Here is a 23,221-nt window from a genome sequence, read left to right as displayed (position 1 = left end):
ACACTCCTCACAGACAGTCACCCGGAGGAAACCCACGCAGACACAGAGAGAACACACCACACTCCTCACAGACAGTCACCCGGAGGAAACCCACGCAGACACAGGGAGAACACACCACACTCCTCACAGACAGTCACCAAGAGGAAACCCACGCAGACACGGGGAGAACACACCACACTCCTCACAGACAGTCACCAAGAGGAAACCCACGCAGACACAGGGAGAACACACCACACTCCTCACAGACAGTCACCAAGAGGAAACCCACGCAGACACGGGGAGAACACACCACACTCCTCACAGACAGTCACCAAGAGGAAACCCACGCAGACACAGGGAGAACACACCACACTCCTCACAGACAGTCACCAAGAGGAAACCCACGCAGACACAGGGAGAACACACCACACTCCTCACAGACAGTCACCAAGAGGAAACCCACGCAGACACAGAGAGAACACACCACACTCCTCACAGACAGTCACCCGGAGGAAACCCACGCAGACACAGGGAGAACACACCACACTCCTCACAGACAGTCACCCGGAGGAAACCCACGCAGACACAGGGAGAACACACCACACTCCTCACAGACAGTCACCCGGAGGAAACCCACGCAGACACAGGGAGAACACACCACACTCCTCACAGACAGTCACCCGGAGCGGGAATCGAACCCACAACCTCCAGGTCACTGGAGCTGTGTGACTGCGACACCTACCTGCTGCACCACCGTGCCTTTCTATATTTGCTATTGTATATAGTTTTAGGTGATGACTTTAGAAACTTTTAAGGCATTTTGACATGCATTTAATTGGTACATGAACATTAATAGCAATGGAATCTTTATAGTTGGGAATAAAAGCCCAGACTTAAAGAGGTATCTTTTGACACCTACAGAGGGCTTTGACTGTTACAGAAGGTTCATTAGGGCCGCCTTGTCCTGCCGTATAACATTCACTGTCCATACAAAGTTCACACTCCGTTTGGCCAATTAATGTCTTTAACCAATCAACGAAACTGCTTCAGACGGACTTTCTGAGATCATACATATTCTAATCATCCCATTGGCTAAAAGTATCTAAGATATCAAACATAGAATCACTAATATCAAACGAGCAATGAGCTAAGTCAGTGTTGGAATCTACATAAATAAATTATACTTCATGGATCTTAATGTCCATATAGAAAGCAGGAGTATACAGCATCTTAAGCTAAATCAGTGGAGCCAATATTCCTGGGTAAATGTGAGAGACAGAGACAAAGAGGCCTTGTTCAGACAGGCAGCTCAAATCCAATTTTTTCTCTGGCAGAGCCAACAGATATTCTGCACCCTGAAAGGCAAAAGGTGGTTTCAATATGAGACTCCATTTTTTCTTCATCATTCAAAATGTAATTCTTCTTGCTCTCCCATTCTCAGTGTCCTCACGTGTTGTTACTATGACAACCAATAAGGCTACACCAGCCAATAGTCCTACAGGCTGACCATACCAATTTGGTTCCTTGTAACCTGCGTTGTGCACATTTGTTCTAAAAATCTGATTCATTTAACAAATCTGATTTGCCCTGCAGTGTGAACAAAGCCACAGAGACCTGGCTAGCTAAGAAGATGATGGATGAAGGTGATGAAATATCGGTTGAAGTATCTACTAAACAACCCATATTTTATAATAGTTCTAATTTTTCACACACACAAATCATTCATTCTGCTTATCCAGTTCAGGGTCACGGTGGGTCCAGAGCCTACCTGGAATCATTGGGCGCAAGGCGGGAATACACCCTGGAGGGGGCGCCAGTCCTTCACAGGGCAACACACACACACATTCACTCACACCTACGGACACTTTTTGAGTCGCCAATCCACCTACCAACGTGTGTTCTTGGACTGTGGGAGGAAACCGGAGCACCCGGAGGAAATCCATGCAGACACAGGGAGAACACACCACACTCCTCACAGACTGTCACCCGGAGGAAACCCACACAGACACAGGGAGAACACACCACACTCCTCACAGACAGTCACCCGGAGGAAACCCACGCAGACACAGGGAGAACACACCACACTCCTCACAGACAGTCACCCGGAGGAAACCCACACAGACACAGAGAGAACACACCACACTCCTCACAGACTGTCACCCGGAGGAAACCCACACAGACACAGAGAGAACACACCACACTCCTCACAGACAGTCACTCGGAGGAAACCCACGCAGACACAGAGAGAACACACCACACTCCTCACAGACAGTCACTCAGAGGAAACCCACGCAGACACAGAGAGAACACACCACACTCCTCACAGACAGTCACTCGGAGGAAACCCACGCAGACACAGGGAGAACACACCACACTACTCACAGACAGTCACCCGGAGGAAACCCATGCAGACACAGGGAGAACACACCACACTCCTCACAGACAGTCACCCGGAGGAAACCCACACAGACACAGGGAGAACACACCACACTCCTCACAGACAGTCACCCAGAGGAAACCCACCCAGACACAGGGAGAACACACCACACTCCTCACAGAGAGTCACCCAGAGCGGGAATCGAACCCACAACCTCCAGGCCCCTGGAGCTGTTTGAAACGTTTAGGAACGAACTGAAATGTGTTCAAATTCCTTTTATTAAGAATGGGACTTTTGCCAGCATTTTGTAAACATTGTTCAAATTTCACTCTAAAACCTCATTTTTGCTTTTAGCTACTTGTTTGTTAGTTGATAATTAAGGTTTATTCGGTCTTGAGCGAGATGCTTCAAGTGATGACCTAAAACTAATCACAGGAGAAAAGGAAGATGGACGCCATGGTTAGCCAGACTTATCCCTTCATGCAGTTTGAGGCTACAGACCACGTCTCACTGGCAATTACATATACACACAAAAGAGGCACAGCAGTTAGCGCCATGCGAAGACAGAACTTCTCCACGGATTGCTCTGAGAAAATAGGGCATGTCTCATTGATAATGAGCAATAGCTTTCCGGACTCCCAGGACTGATTCTACATCATTAAACTGATGGGTGAAAAGACCATGGTTGTGGAACGTGGTCAATACCAAGGTTAGACCACCATGACATTACACCATATTGTTAGCTTTACAGACCATGGCTTTGCGGGCATGGCTAACTTCAGAGCCTAATTATACACTCATGATATAGCCGTGGAGTGAATGACCAAATAGTGGTCAAATGATTGTGCCATGTGCTCACAGTCCGAGTTGGATATATGCTCTTTATTTTGTTTGTGGGTGCATGTTTGTTTTCATGCATTTTCAGGACAAACACTTCCTGATTTTGCAGGAGGACCGAAGATAAACAGGAAACAGACCAGAAACAGAACAGCCCTGAAGTTGTAAAGTGTGTATTTAATTGTTGAAAGGATACAAATTTTTGGAATACATTATATATAAAATGTATAGGGACATATTATGTTGACATATAGGTTCATACAGATTTATCTCCATTAATTTAAGCCCAACTGCAATGATAAATAAACATTTGCATGACACCATGTCCTGACAAGGCATGAAAAACAAACATGGCTGTGTATGTGTTTGTGTTTCTACTAGCCAGCGAGACGGCAGCAGCTCCAGCTGGCCAGGGGATTGGTCAGTAATACTGAGGGATCTGTCTGCAGACGCGCTCGATTGGTACATCATTATGCTGGGCACAATTCTCCCTCTCTCTCTCTCTGTGTTATTGTGCTCATAATGACCCACCCTCCACTCTCAGCACCCTAAGCTGATCTGCCTGAGAGAGAGAGAGAGAGAGAGAGAGAGAGAGAGAGAGAGAGAGAGAAGGGTAGTGTCCATTCTTCCTCCATCACTCTTCTGCTCTTGTTTTCGTGTTCCTGTCATTATTCTGTCTCAGTAATTGTGGTTTAAACTGCAGGTCTCTCGCCCCTCTCGCACTTTACTATTCTTAACCTGTCACTCTTACTCCCCCTTAAACCCCTCTTTAACTCTTCGTCTTCATACACTCTCTGGTTCTCTATTCTATTTCTTTCTCTATGACTTCTCTCTCTCCCTCTCTGTTCCACCTTTTCCTCCCTTAACGTCTTACTTTCCCTCTGTCTAGCCCTTACATTGTGTCTCTTTCTGCCTTAAGCCACTCTCTCTATTTCTCTCCTTTCATTCTACCTCTCATTTTCTGTTCTACCTGTTTCCCTAATTTTCTTTCTCTCCTTCTCTCTCTCCCTCTCTCTATCTGACAAGCGTATAGGTCTGTGTGAGAGTTTTGGAATGGTGCATTCACATATATGGGGTTTTGTGTGTGTGTGTGTGTGTGTGTGTGTGTGTGTTTCTGATATGTCTGAAGGAGTGAGAGAGGAGAATAAGAGATAAAGAACAGTTTGGGAAGTTCTTGACAGAACAAAACCATGACAAGTACAAAGAACGAGTAATAATCACTGCTCTCTCTCTTTCTCTCTCTCTCTCCCTCCTTCCCTCTCTCTCTCCCTCCTTCCCTCTCTCTCTCCCTCCCTATCTCCCCCTCTCTCTCTCTCTCTCTCTGGACCAACAAAAACCGGGGCGCCAAACTAATGGCAATAATAACTCTTTGAAATGGCTCCCCTATCCTCCCTGCAGCCCCTTTCCCCTCCCAGGACAGCCATTATCAAACCCTACTCTGCCTCCGGCACTGAAAACTCCCAGGGCGAAAGAGAGAGAGAGAGAGAGAGAGAGAGAGTGCGAGCAGAGGGATGGAATATATCAAACGAGACCCATGCGCCAGCATCCGTTAATTCTCCTTCTCTTTCGCCATCTGTTGCTTCCTTCTCCATCTTTCTCTCTGTGTCTGAGAGACGTTTTGGGTCTTTGCTAGGATGAGCTGCATCTATGTTACATTTGGGACACGCTATTTCTCCCTTAACCTGCGGTTTCACTATAAAGAAGTGGTCTGTGTGATATTTTTACAGCAGGCTCAAGCTCAGCCTCCTTGCAATGCGCCTTATATCATCACTGATATTGTCTGGAACCTGTAATAGCCTGCCATATATTACTGATGCAATTTGGATGTCTCTCAGTCTGCTTTGAGTGTTTGCCAGGTGTTTCCAGATATAAACTTTGGATGATATGAGTCTACAATGTTAAATGTTACATAATGTACATCTCCATTTACGCTGTTTTTAATCGAGTTCCATCTTTTTAGTGTGTTCAGTAAATAAACAGAATATAGGGCTCAGTGTAGTTTGGGAAAATTAATCAAAATAGACATTCAGAACTTCTAATCGACTTAATCTTGTCTATATCTCCTCCTTGTCTATCTCCTCACAGACAGTCACCCGGGGGAAACCCACGCAGACACAGAGAGAACACACCACACTCCTCACAGACAGTCACCCGGAGGAAACCCACGCAGACACAGGGAGAACACACCACGCTCCTCACAGACAGTCACCCGGGGGAAACCCACGCAGACACAGGGAGAACACACCACACTCCTCACAGACAAACATATCTTAAAGTGTTTACATTAAATTAACATTAAGATTTAAGGAGGTTGTTTTGGCCAGACAATGTTCCTAAGTACACGATGTCTGGTCTGAAGTGCTCTACCTGGGTTCCTGTTGGTGGGCCGGCCAGGCTGGTCAGGTTTAGCAGACTTCGGGGGCAGTCCGTAGGGACCTGTGGAAAATAAACACAAGGAAACCCTTTTTGTTTTATTCGGAGTTCTACATTTGACTGGTCTAACCCACAACTGAAGCCCAGTCCGATTCAAAGGTTTCCACAATGCTGGAAAAACGTCTTCACAAACGCTCTGTAATCATGTGAGCACTGAAGGAGACATTGCTTATGAAGACCAAGCCAATCTGACTGGGCCAATCAGATCAGTTCCGCCACAGGCCTCTTCAGTTTATGGGCCACTGTTGCTTTTGTGGCTTTTTCTGTTTTTCAGTATGACATGTCCTTGTGTGTGTGTGTGTGTGTGTGTGTGTGTGTGTGTCTGCTGTCTATCTCATCAGAAATCTGCACCAGGCAAAGCTGCTTTTATTTAGATGACAAACAAAACAGACGTGACCTTTCAGCCGCAAAGCGGATAAACAAACATAGAGAGAGTAAGAAAGAGACAGAAAGAGAGCGAGGGAGAGAGGAGGAATATTTGCAAGGAATGTGCAATGCTAATAATGTAAAAAAATCGATATAAAATTCATGGAAGATAAAGCACAGAAGCAGGTTATAGAATATGCCTTAGTGAGGAGGGATACGAGAAGGGGAAATTGAGTGATGGACAGAGAGAGAGAGACAAAGAGACAGAGAGAGAGAAAGAGAGAGAAAGACAGACAGACAGAGATAGACAGAGAGAGAGAGAGAGAGAGAGTGACAGAGAGACAGAGAGAGAGAGAGATAGAGATTGAGAGAGAGAGACAGACAGACAGAGAGAGAGAGAGAGAGAGAGAGAGAGAGAGAGAGAGAACACTCAGGAGATAAAAAAGTGTAAATAAATATTAATGTTAGTCAGTAGGGATGTACTAATTCACAAAACTCTTTATCTGTTTTAAAATGACAGTGGTGTTATGTTGGGCTCCGAAATGTGCCTCATATCATACGCTATATGTCCACGAGTTATTAGACACCTCTATAAAGACGTCATTAATGTAAGGTGCAGCCAGTGTGAACACAAATGTTCAGTTGCACACATAGAAAAACATGCAATGAAGCTGGACGCTTTGGAGCATCTGCACACAAGCCCAAGGTCACCATGCCCGATGCCCAGGGTATTAACATGCCCCCCTCTGGGCTGTGGAGCAGTGGAACAGGACTCTAATTCTAGAACCCTAAGTTCTTATGCCTGTAACTGCTGCAAGTTACACTGCAGTTCTAGTAGTTATTCATTCATTCATTATCTGTAACCCTTATCCAGTTCAGGGTCGCAGAGCCTACCTGGAATCATTGGGCACAAGGCTGGAATACACCCTGGAGGGGGCGCCAGTCCTTCACAGGGCGACACACACTCACACCTACAGACACCTTTGAGTCACCAATCCACCTACCAACGTGTGTTTTTGGACTGTGCGAAGAAACCGGAGCACCCGGAGGAAACCCACGCAGACACAGAGAGAACACACCACACTCCTCACAGACAGTCATCCGGAGGAAACCCACGCAGACACAGGGAGAACACACCACACTCCTCACAGACAGTCACCCGGAGGAAACCCACACAGACACAGGAAGAACACACCACACTCCTCACAGACAGTCACCTGGAGGAAACCCACACAGACACAGGGAGAACACACCACACTCCTCACAGACAGTCACCCGGAGGAAACCCACGCAGACACAGAGAGAACACACCACACTCCTCACAGACAGTCACCCAGAGGAAACCCACACAGACACAGGGAGAACACACCACACTCCTCACAGACAGTCACCCGGAGGAAACCCACGCAGACACAGGGAGAACACACCACACTCCTCACAGACAGTCATCCGGAGGAAACCCACGCAGACACAGGGAGAACACACCACACTCCTCACAGACAGTCACCCGGAGGAAACCCACACAGACACAGGAAGAACACACCACACTCCTCACAGACAGTCACCTGGAGGAAACCCACACAGACACAGGGAGAACACACCACACTCCTCACAGACAGTCACCCGGAGGAAACCCACGCAGACACAGAGAGAACACACCACACTCCTCACAGACAGTCACCCAGAGGAAACCCACACAGACACAGGGAGAACACACCACACTCCTCACAGACAGTCACCCGGAGGAAACCCACGCAGACACAGGGAGAACACACCACACTCCTCACAGACAGTCACCCGGAGGAAACCAACGCAGACACAGGGAGAACACACCACACTCCTCACAGACAGTCACCCTGAAGTAACCCACACAGACACAGGGAGAACTGTCACCCGGAGTGGGAAACGAACCCACAACCTCCAGGTCCCTGGAGCTGTGTGACTGCACCACCGTGCCGCCCTGTAGTTACTCAGTACTTCAGTATTAATAAGTAACACGAGTTCATTTGAGTCCCGGACACAAAGTGATGTGGCTATTAATTTTTCAACTGCAATACACTCCACTCTAAACACAGACAGTATGTGTCTGTGCAGTGTTCCGTTATGGCGGTTGAGCTATGTCAACATTCCTGCGGTTAACTAGTGCTAACTGAACTCGGCAATGGAGACGGTGCGTCGAGTGATTGTGAGATATTTGAGTGAGTGTGGGTGAAATATACAAAACTATGTAAATGTTCATGCATGTGTGCATTTGCAGAGAGTAGAAACTCATTCAAAAATTGTTATTCTGATTTGTTTACGAGTCAAGGCCAACATCCGTTACTGTTCTCCAGTGACGAGCCCTCGTGAATGTGTATCTGTTGTTTGGGTCAGACTCTTGTGTACTTGTGCTTGCCAGTGACCGTGAATGTGTGTATACATGCTTTTATGTTTATGTGTACTCACTTTGTCCCACTTTGAGCACCACTTTCATGCCCTGTGTGGCACACACGCCTCCTCTCATGCTCTCCAGTCCCTGACGCGTGCCGTCAGATGTAGCTGAGGAAGAAGAGCACACAAACGTCAATAACAATACAAGTGTTGTAGAGTATATTCAGTTATCACACACAGTTATCACTAAATGCAAATACACATCAGCGTAAAGCGTAAATTTATTTGTCAGTGTGCACCGTACGACATATTGTCAGTACACCCAGAGCTGAGGGCAGCCATCCCCAGCACCCTGGAGCAGTGGGGGTTAGGTGTCTTGCTCAAGGGGATTGAGGAGGAGGACCGTGCTGTTCCTTCACTCCCATCTCCCTCAGTGTTCCTGACAACTGTGGGGCTCTTCCAGGCTCAAGCCCAGGTCAGTTCGGCCCCGATGAAGAAAAGAGGCATGGCACCAATTCGGGAGGGTGAAGACGGCACATGGTCTCTTATGTGATATGTGAAACTACCAGTGCAACACAACACTAATGTCTCAACTCTATCTGCATTGTGCTGAGTGACATGGGAAGAGGGAGAGCCATTCTACAAATGCAGAGTAAATTAGACCTTTTGAGTTCTTCCCACGTACAGCTACCAGAGGCGATTGCTCTAAGACTGCAAGAGAAGCTCAGCTTCCCCTAAAATGTCAAAAAATAAGTGATCAAATATATACTGCTGTGTGTACGTGTCACTGAATAAATATGCACTACAACGCGCTCAACTTTTGTTCAGAATCAGCTTCTTATCACTGGTAAAGACGCGGCTTTCCTCTCAATCATTCCCGCAGCTTCACAGTGCTTTAAACAGTGAGGATGCTGAGCGTCCACAGAGTTCAATAGCGAAGCAGCGAAACGAGACGAGTCATTGGATAAATGCTGGGCTTTGTCCCGCCCATCGGACGCTCGGCGTCTCTGGGGGTCTATGGGGCAGTGGGCTGGCCTCGGCTGGCCCGGACGCTCAGCTTCTGCATGATGATTGGATGATCTGTCTGAGGCTGAATCCCTTTTTGATTGACAGCGAAGTGAGCGAATCAGCGATCCTTTGGTGTAAAGATCCGTGGGAGCATTACATTTTCATTCTGTTCTGAGTTGAACCAGAGACTTTCTTAATCCTCTTAGAGGCATTTTCTTTGTTAAAAACGACTAGCGACAAATCGAGCTTCTATTTCTGGTGGAGTTTTTTGTAGCTGCTTGTGTTTGGAGACTGACTTCTATCACTCTTTCTGACTTCTATCGCAGTTTCTGTCCAGCGGGTGCTGCTGAGCCCCTCCACCGTCACAAAGCACTCACAGGCGGACACACTTCACATGGGCCAAGGCCGTTTAAGCAGCCTAGCTCTGCTGGCCATTGAGAGGACACTAGTCAAGTCCCTGGAAAAGACGCCTTGTTGGTACGACAGGGTACAGATCATTTTCATAAAAAGGAACGGAGGGTAGAATTTACGTAGAAATAAACCGACACATTTTATGATGTAGGCCGAAATTGAGCTTCCCCTCCTTGAAAGACCAGCTACGTATGTGAGTTTCCTGTATTAAACAAATTTGATTATTTTCATGGGAAAGTTGTTTCAGTTGTTCTCTTTGAATTTACTCCTGGCCTCGAACGGTGGAGGCATCACAGCAAATCCCTTGCAGTCCCCAGATTGCCTGTGCCTTTACATTAAATAACGTTTCACAAGCAGCAGCTCAGGCTAGATTCACTGCCAGTACTTTTTAGTGCCAACTCTAAATCAAATCATCAATAAAATATCGCCTCTTCTTCAACAAACACACTTTCGGCATCTTTTTGAAAGTTAAGAATCTACACTTTTAATCGCTTTCCACCACAGGGTCAAGTGAGAAATCAAAAGCCAGTAGGAGACTATACCTCGTGCCACATGCAGTTTCACACACCCACATGCAGTATATTTTCCCTGGCGATGACACACACCTCATACACACACTGTCACTGTGCTGGAAAGGGTCACTTTACTCAGGCACACATTTAAGATTCATACACAGTGAGAAATGGCCCAGCTCTCACACGTCCTCATTTATAGCCTCTCAGGAGGACATTTAACACCATAAAGCATTCTCACTGGACTGGTATCCACACACACACACACACAGGCCTGGTATGTGAGGGACAGATGTGGGTTGGAACAGATCACACCTGGTCCTGGAGAGCCACAGGTGGCTGAGAGAAGAGCTAAAGTTAGTCTGGGCCAAAACAGTCAGTCACTGACAGTCAGGAAAGGACATTTTGACCTTGGTAACATGGTCTGCACTTCAAAGAGTGAGAGTGAGTGTGTGTGTGTGTGTGTGTGTGTGTGTGTGAGAGAGAGAGAGATGACTTCATATGAGCATGAACCCCGTTCTTATTTACTGAGCGATGGAGATACGGCGAATGAAATGAAGTAGATGAAAAGTGAGGCACACTTTCACTGCCTCCCTCTTTCTCTCTCTCACCCCTTTTTTTTCTCTCCTTCTATCAAGGAGTCTCAAGGGGAAATTCCTTGCTTCTTTTTTTCTTTTTTACTGCCATTTAGAAAGAAATCATAAATCGCCCTTTTCTCCAGTGCAGCTAGGGGCTATGGAATAACATCTCAACCAATGAAGGAGCTGGAGGAGTGTGAAGAAACAGGCTCTCACACCTCCCTCTATTTTCTGCTGCACTCTCTCACTCATTCTCTCCCTCTATCACGATGGCCAATGAACTACGCAATGTGTGAACGCAGGGGAGCAAAAAAGAGGGCATCCAGAGTCCTGCTCTCTCTCTCTCTCTCTCTCTCTCTCTCTCTCTCTCTCTCTCTCTCTCTCTCTCTCTCTCTCTCTCTCACACACACACACACACACACACACAAGATCAAAAGAGAATTCTAAAGAGGGTAAAGGACACATCACACAGAGGACAAGGACAAACAGGGAAGTGCAGGAATTAGAGCTGATTATATGAAGAAATGCTCATTTATTAGAATCTACCAGTTATATTTGATTAAAGAATAATGTAGTAAGCTGACAGCAAATAAATGTACTGGATTTTCACCGAACTAAACCACGCAGAGCCTTCCAAAAATTCCACAGTCATTCACTCTCAATTATAATCAGACTTTTAAAAAAATGATTTTAAAAAGCACGCGACAACACTATGCAGCAAAATTGCAGCTCCATGGGCGTCTATTGAGGCTCGCTGTTTCTCACTCTCGGAGAGAATTTATAATATGCGTTATCATCCCACAGACTAGCGCCCAGGGGCACGGCGAACCTGATTTCTGATTGATAAAAACTACTCATGACTTAATTAATACCAGAGCATGACAGAGCACTTTGAGATTATTATAATATTTTATCCGGTGCTATCACCATGGCAATGTGTGCATGCCACTATTGGCCAAGCGCACCACCATATAAATACGCCCTTAGTCTGTCGGTGTTAATAATAAATATAAACTGAGCACTTTTAACAGCTGTAGCTGAAAAAACAAGGTTTTCTAGTGAAGGAGGGAACAGACCGTAGACCGGGGTCAAAGTCCATTACGCAACTCACCCCCACGCAGCAAACGCATGCTAAAACTTTACAACCGTTCCCCTCCCTAAACATTAGTGAAGAAATCCCACCACACTGTTTACACTGCTGTAAATTAGGAGCATTCACCATGGTCTTAAACCACTAAGAGTTCACTGGGAAACCACCACCATACCATTCCTACTCTGACCAAACCCCAACCACAACAACAAGGGACTAATCAGGGCCAGGCGACTTAACCTTACATAGCCTCTGTTCATTTACAAATGTGAAATATCCACCTGTACATATGTACACTTTCTGCATGTTTAAGTAGTTTAAAATGAATGTTGAACTGTTTTATCATGAGCAGGGATACATGGGTCCAGGGGAAGTGGAGGAAGGCAGGAAGACATCCTGTGCTAAGTGCCAGACTTTTCTCCCTGTGTTCTCCCTGTGTCTGTGTGGGTTTCCTCCGGGTGACTGTCTGTGAGGAGTGTGGTGTGTTCTCCCTGTGTCTGCGTGGGTTTCCTCCAGGTGACTGTCTGTGAGGAGTGTGGTGTGTTCTCCCTGTGTCTGCGTGGGTTTCCTCCGGGTGACTGTCTGTGAGGAGTGTGGTGTGTTCTCCCTGTGTCTCTGTGGGTTTCCTCCGGGTGACTGTCTGTGAGGAGCGTGGTGTGTTCTCCCTGTGTCTGCGTGGGTTTCCTCCGGGTGACTGTCTGTGAGGAGTGTGGTGTGTTCTCCCTGTGTCTGCGTGGGTTTCCTCCGGGTGACTGTCTGTGAGGAGTGTGGTGTGTTCTCCCTGTGTCTGCGTGGGTTTCCTCCGGGTGCTCCGGTTTCCTCCCACAGTCCAAAAACACACGTTGGTAGGTGGATTGGTGACTCAAAAGTGTCCGTAGGTGTAAGTGTGTGAGTGAATGTGTGTGTGTGTTGCCCTATGAAGGACTGGCGCCCTCTCCAGGGTGTATTCCCGCCTTGCACCCAATGATTCCAGGTAGGCTCTGGACCCACCGTGACCCTGAACTGGATAAGAGTTACAGATAATGAATGAATGAAGGATCAAACCATTAACCCCAAAATAACACACCTAAATCAATCACTACTTTATTTTGGTTGGTCTACATGGATGATCATGAAGAACCAACCAGTGGACATGGCAGAGACAAGCTCATAACAATTTGTTACGTGTTAAACTGACTCTAATTTCCAGAGACAGAAGTGGTTAAGACTGCTTAGAAGATTCAGGTGGTGTATATGTAGATGTAAGGCAGCCTAAAAATTACATTTCACACTTACCCCATTGAGCACACACTCTCATCCTGAGTGATTTACAGTTATAATCATGTTACAGATGTAGAGTAGGTACAGTTCAGTCTTGCCCAAGAAATCTTACTGAGCCTTAGAGAGTTGGGTGGTTGCTGGAACTGGGAATGTCAGGATTCCCATTACACTACACAACAACATACACCCTAGTGTACAGTCGGACTAACAGCAGGGCTGAGTCTTACATAAGTGCTTTTGTTCTTGGATCAACTGTGACAGACATGCGCATGCCAGAACTGTACGAATCTAAAACCCGCTTTTGAGAAAACGGAAGAAAAAAGAAAAGGAAAATGATAGAGAGAGAGAGAGAGAGAGAGAGAGAGAGAGAGAGAGCACATGGGGGGAAAAAGACACTGATTGTCTTTGACAAGCTGTTGCTGACATGACTGAGATGAGAGACGATAGGAAGTGATAGAAAGAGCAAAAGCGTGAGGGGAAGAGAGAAAAGAGAAAGAAGGCAGCAAAGGGAGCAGGAGGGAGAGAGAAAGAGAGAGAATGGGCAAAAATATACAGCGAGGGAAACAAGATGACTCCCGGCACTGGTTATTTGTGGAAAGTCAAAAACTGCTCTTGGAGCATGCACTGGAAAAAAAAAAAAGAAAAAAAAAAAGAAAAAGAAAACACAGGGATGTGTAAAAAGCGAAGAGAGAAAAAAAAAGCTGTAGGCACACGGGGACTTGTTTCTTGAGGTAAAAAAAAAAATTAGAGAGAGCTAGAGAGGGAGACGGAGGGAGAGAGTGAGACAGAGAGAGATAAGGAAAGTGATGGGAGGAGGAGGCAGACAAGTACTTGGGCAGAGATGAGAGGAGAGAGGGAGACGGAAGGAGGAGAGGATGAGTAATTGAGATGATGATGAGCAGTGATGGGGGGCTGGAGAGTAAACGGGAGGACAGCAACGGCTTCAGTGGGACGTCTCAGTCCCTCTAACCATCCTTAAAAAAAACAGGGAAAAAAAGAAAGGAAAGAAAAGTGGAAAGAGGAGGAGCAGAGAAGAGCGGAGAGAAGGGAAAAGCAGCCTTAATGAAATATCAGCACAGTCAGAATCAGTTACTGAGCACACTGCAACCAGCCCATCCAAACACACCCAGACAAGTGTGTGTGTGTGTGTGTGTTTGTGTGTGTTTATATTAAGGTTGTCACTGTAGTTTATAAGTACCAATTACTCTGACGATGAACAGACTCCTTGTCGTTTTAAAAAAACTGTAGAAATAAACCTACACAAAAATAAGCAATTCCAAAAACGTTAATAAATAGAGTCAAAAGAAGGAATTCATAAAAAAAAGACTCAATTCATATATTACAAATATGATTAGGCAACAAAAAAAAAAATCATGTAACTCTGAATACATAATTTTTGAGCAAATATTCACAGCACAGTTTGGATCCGTAGGTTTGTTTATTATAGACTTGTTAAATCAGAGTATCCATAAAACACTAGTGACGAATTCTATTATATTTTAATTTAGTGTTTTCGTACTGGAAAAGGTGATATGCTGAATAAAAACCTACAAATTTCCAATTCCCTTATAGAACAGTCTTGGCATTTATTAAATAAATGCAGCAATAATATTAGTGACAACCCTGAATTACATCTAGGGATGATGGGCCAGGTCCTGAGGTTAACCCAGGTCACAGTGACCCACTACGGCAAACGTAGGAATAAAATGAAGGGTGAGTCCACCCTCTCGGTTTCAAGTACAAGTGAATGCAACATGTGAGGTTTTCTGATGAAAGAGGGTGCAAAACATAAAGAACAGCTGAAAAAAACACTCAATTCATATATTACAAATATGATTAGGTAACAAAAAATCATGTAACTCTGAATACATAATTTTTGAGCAAATATTCACAGCACAGTTTGGATCCGTAGGTTTGTTTATTATAGACTTGTTAAATCAGAGTATCCATAAAACACTAGTGACGAATTCTATTATATTTTAATTTAGTGTTTTCGTACTGGAAAAGGTCAAATGCTGAATAAAAACCTAAAATTTCCAATTCCCTTAGAGAACAGTCTTGGCATTTATTAAATAAATGCAGCAATAATATTAGTGACAACCCTGAATTACATCTAGGGATGATGGGCCAGGTCCTGAGGTTAACCCAGGTCACAGTGACCCACTACGGCAAACGTAGGAATAAAATGAAAGGTGAGTCCACCCTCTCGGTTTCAAGCACAAGTGAATGCAACATGTGAGGTTTTCTGATGAAAGAGGGCGCAAAACAGAAAGAACAGCTGAAAATGAGTGGGAAAAAAAAGATTTCGCAGTTTGCAAAAGAGCAGATTTGTAAACAAACAAGACAAAAATGTTGAGGAGAGGAGATGAAAACAGGAAAAGAAAGATGTGCTGACACTGTGTGTGTGTGTGTGTGTATTTGTTTTCCTTCCACGCATGCATCAGATTAATAGGACTGTAGGCCCCTGTAGAAAGTGTGATGAGGCAGAACGCAGTCAGCAGTTACAGACAGCAGGCATTTGCACCCCAGCTATTACTAAGTCAAGACATTTGTGTTTATATTGTGTGTGTGTGTGTGTGTGCGCATGTGGGTGACCTAACTTAACTCATAATGGTGCTCAATTGAATACACATGTCCTGTCCATATCTCAATAACTTCAAACACTAACATAATTTAAACCATATTTCTGCTCCCTGCACATCTGCAGATACAGCCATCCATTACAGACCTCTCTCTCTCTCTCTCTCTCTCTCTCTCTCTGTGTGTTTATTAAAAGTGGAGGCAGGAGGCAGACAGGAAGAGTGAGTTTGTAGGGAAGTGTGTGAGTTTGTTTTATACGCAGGCTGTTTATTTATGGGGCACATGTGCCTGTGTTCTTCTGTGAGTCTGGGTTTCAAAGTTGTATTTGTTACAATAATTTTTTAGCCTTTAAACAGCATTTAAACAATGCACCTCATAACAATTGTTTCCCACGTCTCTGTCGAAAGACTTTGTACCAAATCTATCTCTTTTCTCATGGGGGAACAATACTACAGTCACGATGTATGCAGCTTTTACTTAAGAAATTAAATATTTCATGTTGGTATGAGGTAAGCTAAGTGCAGACAGAGCAGCATTTAGCTACAGTAATGTACACTATGGTGTGTGTGTGTGTGTGTGTGTGTGTGTGTGTGTGTGTGTGTGTGTGTGTGCATTTGAGTTACGGTGTGTTTTTTCTTGCAGACTGAACTGGGAGAGTTTAGCTCCCACTCACTTTGGGCCCACTATTTATATATTTGGCTCCTGCTTCATATTTCCTGTAACCAAGTAAGACATTATAAATCAAATCTAGCACATTCATAAAGATGATATAAGCCCTTAATGAAGCCTTCATAAGCAATTAAGAGAGTGAAGACAGCTGGAGGAGAGAGAGAGAGAGAGATTTTTAAAATACTGCAGGGAAATACCAACAGCAGAGCAGTTATTAATAACACTTGGAGTCGACACAAATCTTAATGCCCCTCTATAAACACACACACAAAAAATGGCCTGCTGCGTGACATAAAGAGATGAAGTTTAACAATGTCACCGTGGCTCTGAGGAGAGAAGCGCTGGGGGAAATTGCCCACACAAAGCCGAGTGCGATTTGCAGCGCGGGGGGAAGCGGCGGCTCCTCTGCGGGGAAACAGCAGAGCTCTGACAGCACTTACCATAATGCAGCCGAGTTCAGACGAGCTGCTGTTTATGACACACGTCAAGCACAAGACCAAGATAATGCCACACTGTAGAGGCAGAAATATCATCACATGTCATAACTCTCCTATTGCTCATGAATGTTGGCGTGGGAGACAGGCAGACAGAAAGAGAGTGAGAGTGTGTGTGTGTGTGTGTGTTTGAGAGAGAGCCAGAAATGTAATAAATAAAATAAATATATTAGGACTTAAAACAACCCTGTAATAAATGGTAGAAAAACAGAACTTTCTCCATTTTTATTTAAGGCCCATTTGGTTTTGAAAATAATGTGTGTTTGTGTAGGACACAAAGCATCCTCTTGATGTGTGTATGGGTTACTACTTCTGTAGCTCATAATAATCATAGATGTGGATATGCATACTTATACAGTCCCACCCACACACCCACACACACACACACACACACACATATATATATATCGCTTAAACACCCATAGGAATGATCCCAGTGGCTCTGCTTGCGTGCTGTGTGTTGTGCTGATCTCTACTCTGGGCTTCATGACATTTCCATTCGCAGCAACTTATTCACTTTCAATCCATCCAGTCCGATTAGGATCATCCTCCCCCCCTCCCTCCGCACTCTCTTTCTTATTATGTGTTTAACCCTCTCTCTCATCCCCATCCCGTCCCTCATTTTTTCTGTTTTAACTTCCAGTATTAAAGGTGTAGCCCCCGGGGCCTCAGAGAACTCCCTGTTTCTCCTGAGAGACCTCCAGACTAGCATCGCACACACACACACACACACACAGTGAATATATAAAACACCGGCCTGCATACACTGTGAATACATCTATAATGAATAACACTCTTGAACTATATTCCAAGCTCAAAAGGCAAACAAGGCTATTACAGTATGTAAACAAAAGCTTCCCAAAACACACTTATGGTAACGTTCTCTCAGATTTTCCAGGCTTTGTCCAAACCTTCTCCCTTTTCACTGTATAACGCTCCAAATATGAGGTCCTTATATTGTTTAGCCTTAGTGTAAAATATGCTTTGGAATATTATAACCCTAAAATGGCCGCTATGGGAAATGTGCAAACATCCCAACCAGATGCAGAATCCCCAGTGTAGTACTCACTGTGTATTATGGACACTGCACTCCATTTCTTCTACTGACTGATCCCTGTAGGATCCAGACTAGTAATCATTCAGTAGATCGCTTGATTTCCAACTAAAACACAACAAATCAGAGACTAGACGTCGCCGTAGGACGCACCAACATTAGGTAGGACGGAAAATGCTGGGATTGCAGGTATCACAAGGTTTCATGTTCTGTTTTAAAATGGATTCACACTTCTTCTTAAATACTTGTTAAATTTGGACAACGCGCCCCGTTGCTGCGGATATCAGGTCATAACTTTTTATGGCAACTCTACAACGGCGGCATTAGAAGAACGCTGAAAAAAGGAACGAAGGGTTAACTCCAGTCCTGACTCACCGGGCTTAGAAGGGAACAGCCCTAATCTCCGGCAGCTCCGCCTCCTCCCAACACCTTCTGCTCATTATCACCTGCACCTGCTTCCAGTGTGTGGACTCATTAAGAGATTTATAGTTCCCAGTTTTCCGCAGCGCTCTGTGAAGTTGTGCCGACGTAATGAGCTTTACAGAGCCTTATTCGAAATCCTACTTTCTGTAAGTTCCTTATTATTGTGTTTTGACCTTGCCTGCATAGCCATAGAGCTCCACCATTTTCTAGAAACTCCTGTAGTGTAATGAAAATAATGATAATAATTATATTATGATCATAAGCATCATTGAGACCATCTGAATAATAAGTACATTGTAGGACTGCTCTGAAAATCACTGTCAAAATAGCTACAGTAATTGGATTGTTAATAGATTGAACAGGATATTAAACAAATACCAGACCCTTTGAAAGGATTCTGTTTGAGTTTCTTTAGCAAAATTGATCAAAGAAGAGATATAAAAACGAACAACACCACTGTAACAGCTTGAATATTCATATTATATTTTAAAGAACTTTTAAAAGGACATTAAAGCTTATTATACTGTGATCTCTCTCTCTCTCTCTCTTTCTCTGAGGTGTTTTTCAACAAGGTGAGTGTGTTCATCCTTTATTTTCCACTGAAGATTGCACCAGTGCCTCTGTACACATCAGTATATTTCTTCAACTTTTACAAGGAAGAGGTGCTGCACTACACTTCAATGAGCAGAGGGAACTCTGTTGTGTTTGGGTGAGTGGAGTTGGTGCTGGAGGTCTGCCAGACTCTATCACACCTTGATACAACAACTACAGCGACTCCATCTACCAATCACAACAACAATAAACAACACAGGTAAACAACAAACACGAACATTCAGCCAGAGCCAGAGAGTGACCAGTGTCTCACACGGGTCAGAGGCAGAGAAAAACATAGACACGAGCTGGGATATTTCTACACAGCGTCTGGGATATTTCTACACAGCGTCTGGGATATTTCTACACAGCGTCTGGGATATTTCTACACAGCGTCTGGGATGTTTCTACACGGCGTCTGGGATATTTCTACACAGCGTCTGGGATATTTCTACACAGCGTCTGGGATATTTCTACACAGCGTCTGGGATATTTCTACACAGCGTCTGGGATATTTCTACACAGCGTCTGGGATATTTCTGCACAGTGTCTGGGATATTTCTGCACAGTGTCTGGGATATTTCTGCACAGCGTCTGGGATATTTCTGCACAGCGTCTGGGATATTTCTACACAGCGTCTGGGATATTTCTACACGGCGTCTGAGATATTTCTGCACGGCGTCTGGGATATTTCTGCACGGCGTCTGGGATATTTCTGCACAGCGTCTGGGATATTTCTGCACAGCGTCTGGGATATTTCTACACGGCGTCTGAGATATTTCTGCACGGCGTCTGGGATATTTCTGCACGGCGTCTGGGATATTTCTGCACAGCGTCTGGGATATCTCTACACAGCGTCTGGGATATCTCTACACAGCATCTGGGATGTTTCTACACAGCGTCTGGGATATTTCTACACAGCGTCTGAGATATTTCTGCACGGCGTCTGAGATATTTCTGCACGGCGTCTGGGATACTTCTACACGGCGTCTGGGATACTTCTACACGGCGTCTGGGATACTTCTACACAGCCTCTGGGATATTTCTACACAGCGTCTGGGATATTTCTAGACAGCGTCTGGGATGTTTCTACACAGCGTCTGGGATGTTTCTACACAGCGTCTGGGATATTTCTGCACAGAGTCTGGGATATTTCTGCACGGCGTCTGGGATATTTCTACACAGCGTCTGGGATATTTCTACACAGCGTCTGGGATATTTCTACACAGCGTCTGGGATATTTCTACACAGCGTCTGGGATATTTCTACACAGTGTCTGGAATATTTCTGCACAGCGTCTGGGATATTTCTGCACAGCGTCTGGGATATTTCTACACAGTGTCTGGGATATCTCTACACAGTGTCTGGGATATCTCTACACAGTGTCTGGGATATTTCTACACAGTGTCTGGGATATCTCTACACAGTGTCTGGGATATTTCTACACAGCGTCTGAAAACAGACTTTTAATTCTGGTTTTCATTTTGCTGATTAATTAAAAAAAAGGGTAACAAAAAAAAAGAAGTGCTTTGTTGGCATATCATCTTCTGACTTCAGATTTCCCACAAGTCTTTTATGTCATCCCAGCTTCGGAAATGAAAATATATTTATGCTTTAATGTTTTCTTAATATGAGAGTCAATTACTACACATTCATTTACCAATGTTAATTAAAGGTCTAATGAGGTACAAAATACATTCAATACTTATGCTAATACTGTACAATATACAGCATGAAGCCAAGCATGGAGAACTCAATGTGTAATATTGTAAAGCCTGTTTTAGTGAAATTAACTGCTCTGTAACTCAGTAATGAAAGTGCTCAGATTTGTTTTTTAGAAGTGAAAGGGTTTTGTCTGCAAAGCTATGAATGTCAACAAGCACAAAGGGCCAGAGCTGGGCCCAAATGAGATAAACAAAGTAAAAGAGTGGTGAGCTTGGAAAATATGAGCTAAGATTTCATGATTACACTGGCACTGAGAATGGTGGAGCAGGAGAAAAGGAATAAGGAATGAGGGAAGAAGATGGAGAGGCCTAAACCACCAGGCATGACAAAACAAACAAGAACAGACCCGACCGTTATGTAGATCCGACCACAACAAGAAAAAACGAGTGGAAAAAAGGAAAATGAGTGAAGTTAGGCTGCATAACAAACAATGTTTGTTAATCATTTTTGTGATACTGGTCATAGTGATACTTGTGATGTGAAAATGCACTACAAAACACTACATAAATAGTGATAGAGTGATTTAACGCAGTGGTCAATAGGTAGTGATTAGGACACAGAACGTGCTCTGCTTGGATACATGACCTCATACGCCTTTTGAGAAAGGAGAAGTGCTTTGCAGGTAATTCTTAAGATAGATTTAGGGAATCTTAATCAAAATGTTAAGTGTGCATCCAGTTTGGAAGAGAGCGACGTGAGCGAGAGTTGGGGAATTCGCAAGAATAGTGAGAATTGAGCTGGCAGAATCCCACTGAGAACGTCTGGGACTTGGGGAGGTAATCTGAGACAACAGGACAGCAAGTGTACGTGACAAAGGCTCTATATAAACTGTTTACTTTATTCCTCTGGTTTCTCCTCAGGCCTGAGAATCATTTGAAACTCCTGGTGACACTTAGACAATTGCCATAACAATAATAACTGTGTCCATATAACTGTGTGTTGTAAGAATACTGACCAACGCTGACCTTCTCTGACCAACGCTGCCCAATACTGACCTTCTCAGACCAACACTGACCAACACTGACCTTCTCTGACCAACACTGACCTTCTCTGACTAACACTGACCAACGCTGACCAACACTGACCTTCTCTGAACAACACTGACCTTCTCTGACTAACGCTGACCAACGCTGACCAACATTGACCAACACTGACCTTCTCTGACTAACACTGACCAACGCTGACCAACACTGACCTTCTCTGACTAACACTGACCAACACTGACCTTCTCTGAACAACACTGACCTTCTCTGACTAACGCTGACCAACACTGACCAACACTGACCTTCTCTGACTAACACTGACCAACGCTGACCAACACTGACCTTCTCTGAACAACACTGACCTTCTCTGACTAACGCTGACCAACGCTGACCAACATTGACCAACACTGACCTTCTCTGACTAACACTGACCAACGCTGACCAACACTGACCTTCTCTGACTAACACTGACCAACACTGACCTTCTCTGAACAACACTGACCTTCTCTGACTAACGCTGACCAACGCTGACCAACATTGACCAACACTGACCTTCTCTGACCAACACTGACCTTCTCGGACCAATGCTGACCTTCTCTGACCAATACTGACCAGCACTGACCAACACTGACCTTCTCTGACTAATACTGACCAACACTGACCTTCTCTGACCAACACTGACCTTCTCTGACTAACACTGACCAACACTGACCTTCTCGGACCAATGCTGACCTTCTTTGACCAATACTGACTAATACTGACCAACACTGACCTTCTCTGACCAACACTGACCTTCTCTGACTAACACTGACCAACACTGACCTTCTCTGAACAACACTGACCTTCTCTGACTAACGCTGACCAACACTAACCAACACTGAACTTCTCTGATCAATCACAGATCCAAATATACTTTTCTGTTACTTTTCTAAGGCAGGTCCCTAATGAACCACTTCACATCAGGGATTTTTTAACTTATTCTCAATATCACTGAGAAAACCCACCCTAAAAAATCCAACATTGTAACTTCACATGAAAGAAAAATGCTTTATTTCTACAGCATACATTTTAAAGAGGAGGTCTGCTGCGACAGTCTATTTCATTGTTATTGGAATACGTAGCAGTAACATCCCGCCCGTATCGGACAGTCCCACTTAAAGCCAAGAAAGATGACCAGGAAGAGACTCAGTGCCCTGTTCTCCATAACCCTGTAACCATTTTCAGCGGAGCACAGCATCCTGGGATATCTCTGCAGGGCCTGGGTAATGGCGAAGGTTATTGGGTGCAGACGCACTTTCATAACGTCGGCAAAGCGGAGGGCCACAGCAAGGGGATGTGGGTCACAGAGCAAGAACATCCAACCAAACTGGGTCAGGCTTCTCTACTGAGGGAACAGGCATGCGCACCAGCGCCTCGCTGCATGGCAGAACGACTGTGTGTGTGCGCTCCACATCTCTGGAGAGAGCATGTGGTCGTCTGTG

At 44.7% G+C, this 23,221-nt stretch overlaps 1 protein-coding gene across 1 annotated transcript in view; it reads right to left on the bottom strand.

Moving 5' to 3' along the window:
* The window catches only part of efnb3b (ephrin-B3b), a 95,565-nt gene that overhangs the window by 1,914 nt on the left and 70,430 nt on the right, over nt 1-23,221 (bottom strand). Inside the window, exons 3-4 of the mRNA XM_066681444.1 lie at nt 8,438-8,530; nt 5,561-5,629 (exon numbers count right to left, since the gene is read on the bottom strand). Of these exons, the coding sequence (XP_066537541.1) occupies nt 5,561-5,629; nt 8,438-8,530 (162 nt within the window). The remainder of the gene's footprint in view (nt 1-5,560; nt 5,630-8,437; nt 8,531-23,221) is intronic.

This window comes from Hoplias malabaricus, chromosome 9, assembly GCF_029633855.1.
Source record: "Hoplias malabaricus isolate fHopMal1 chromosome 9, fHopMal1.hap1, whole genome shotgun sequence".
In the NCBI taxonomy this organism is placed as follows: domain Eukaryota; kingdom Metazoa; phylum Chordata; class Actinopteri; order Characiformes; family Erythrinidae; genus Hoplias; species Hoplias malabaricus.
The sequence above is the reverse complement of the archived record's forward strand: the minus strand, read 5'-3'. Positions and strand labels throughout refer to the sequence as shown.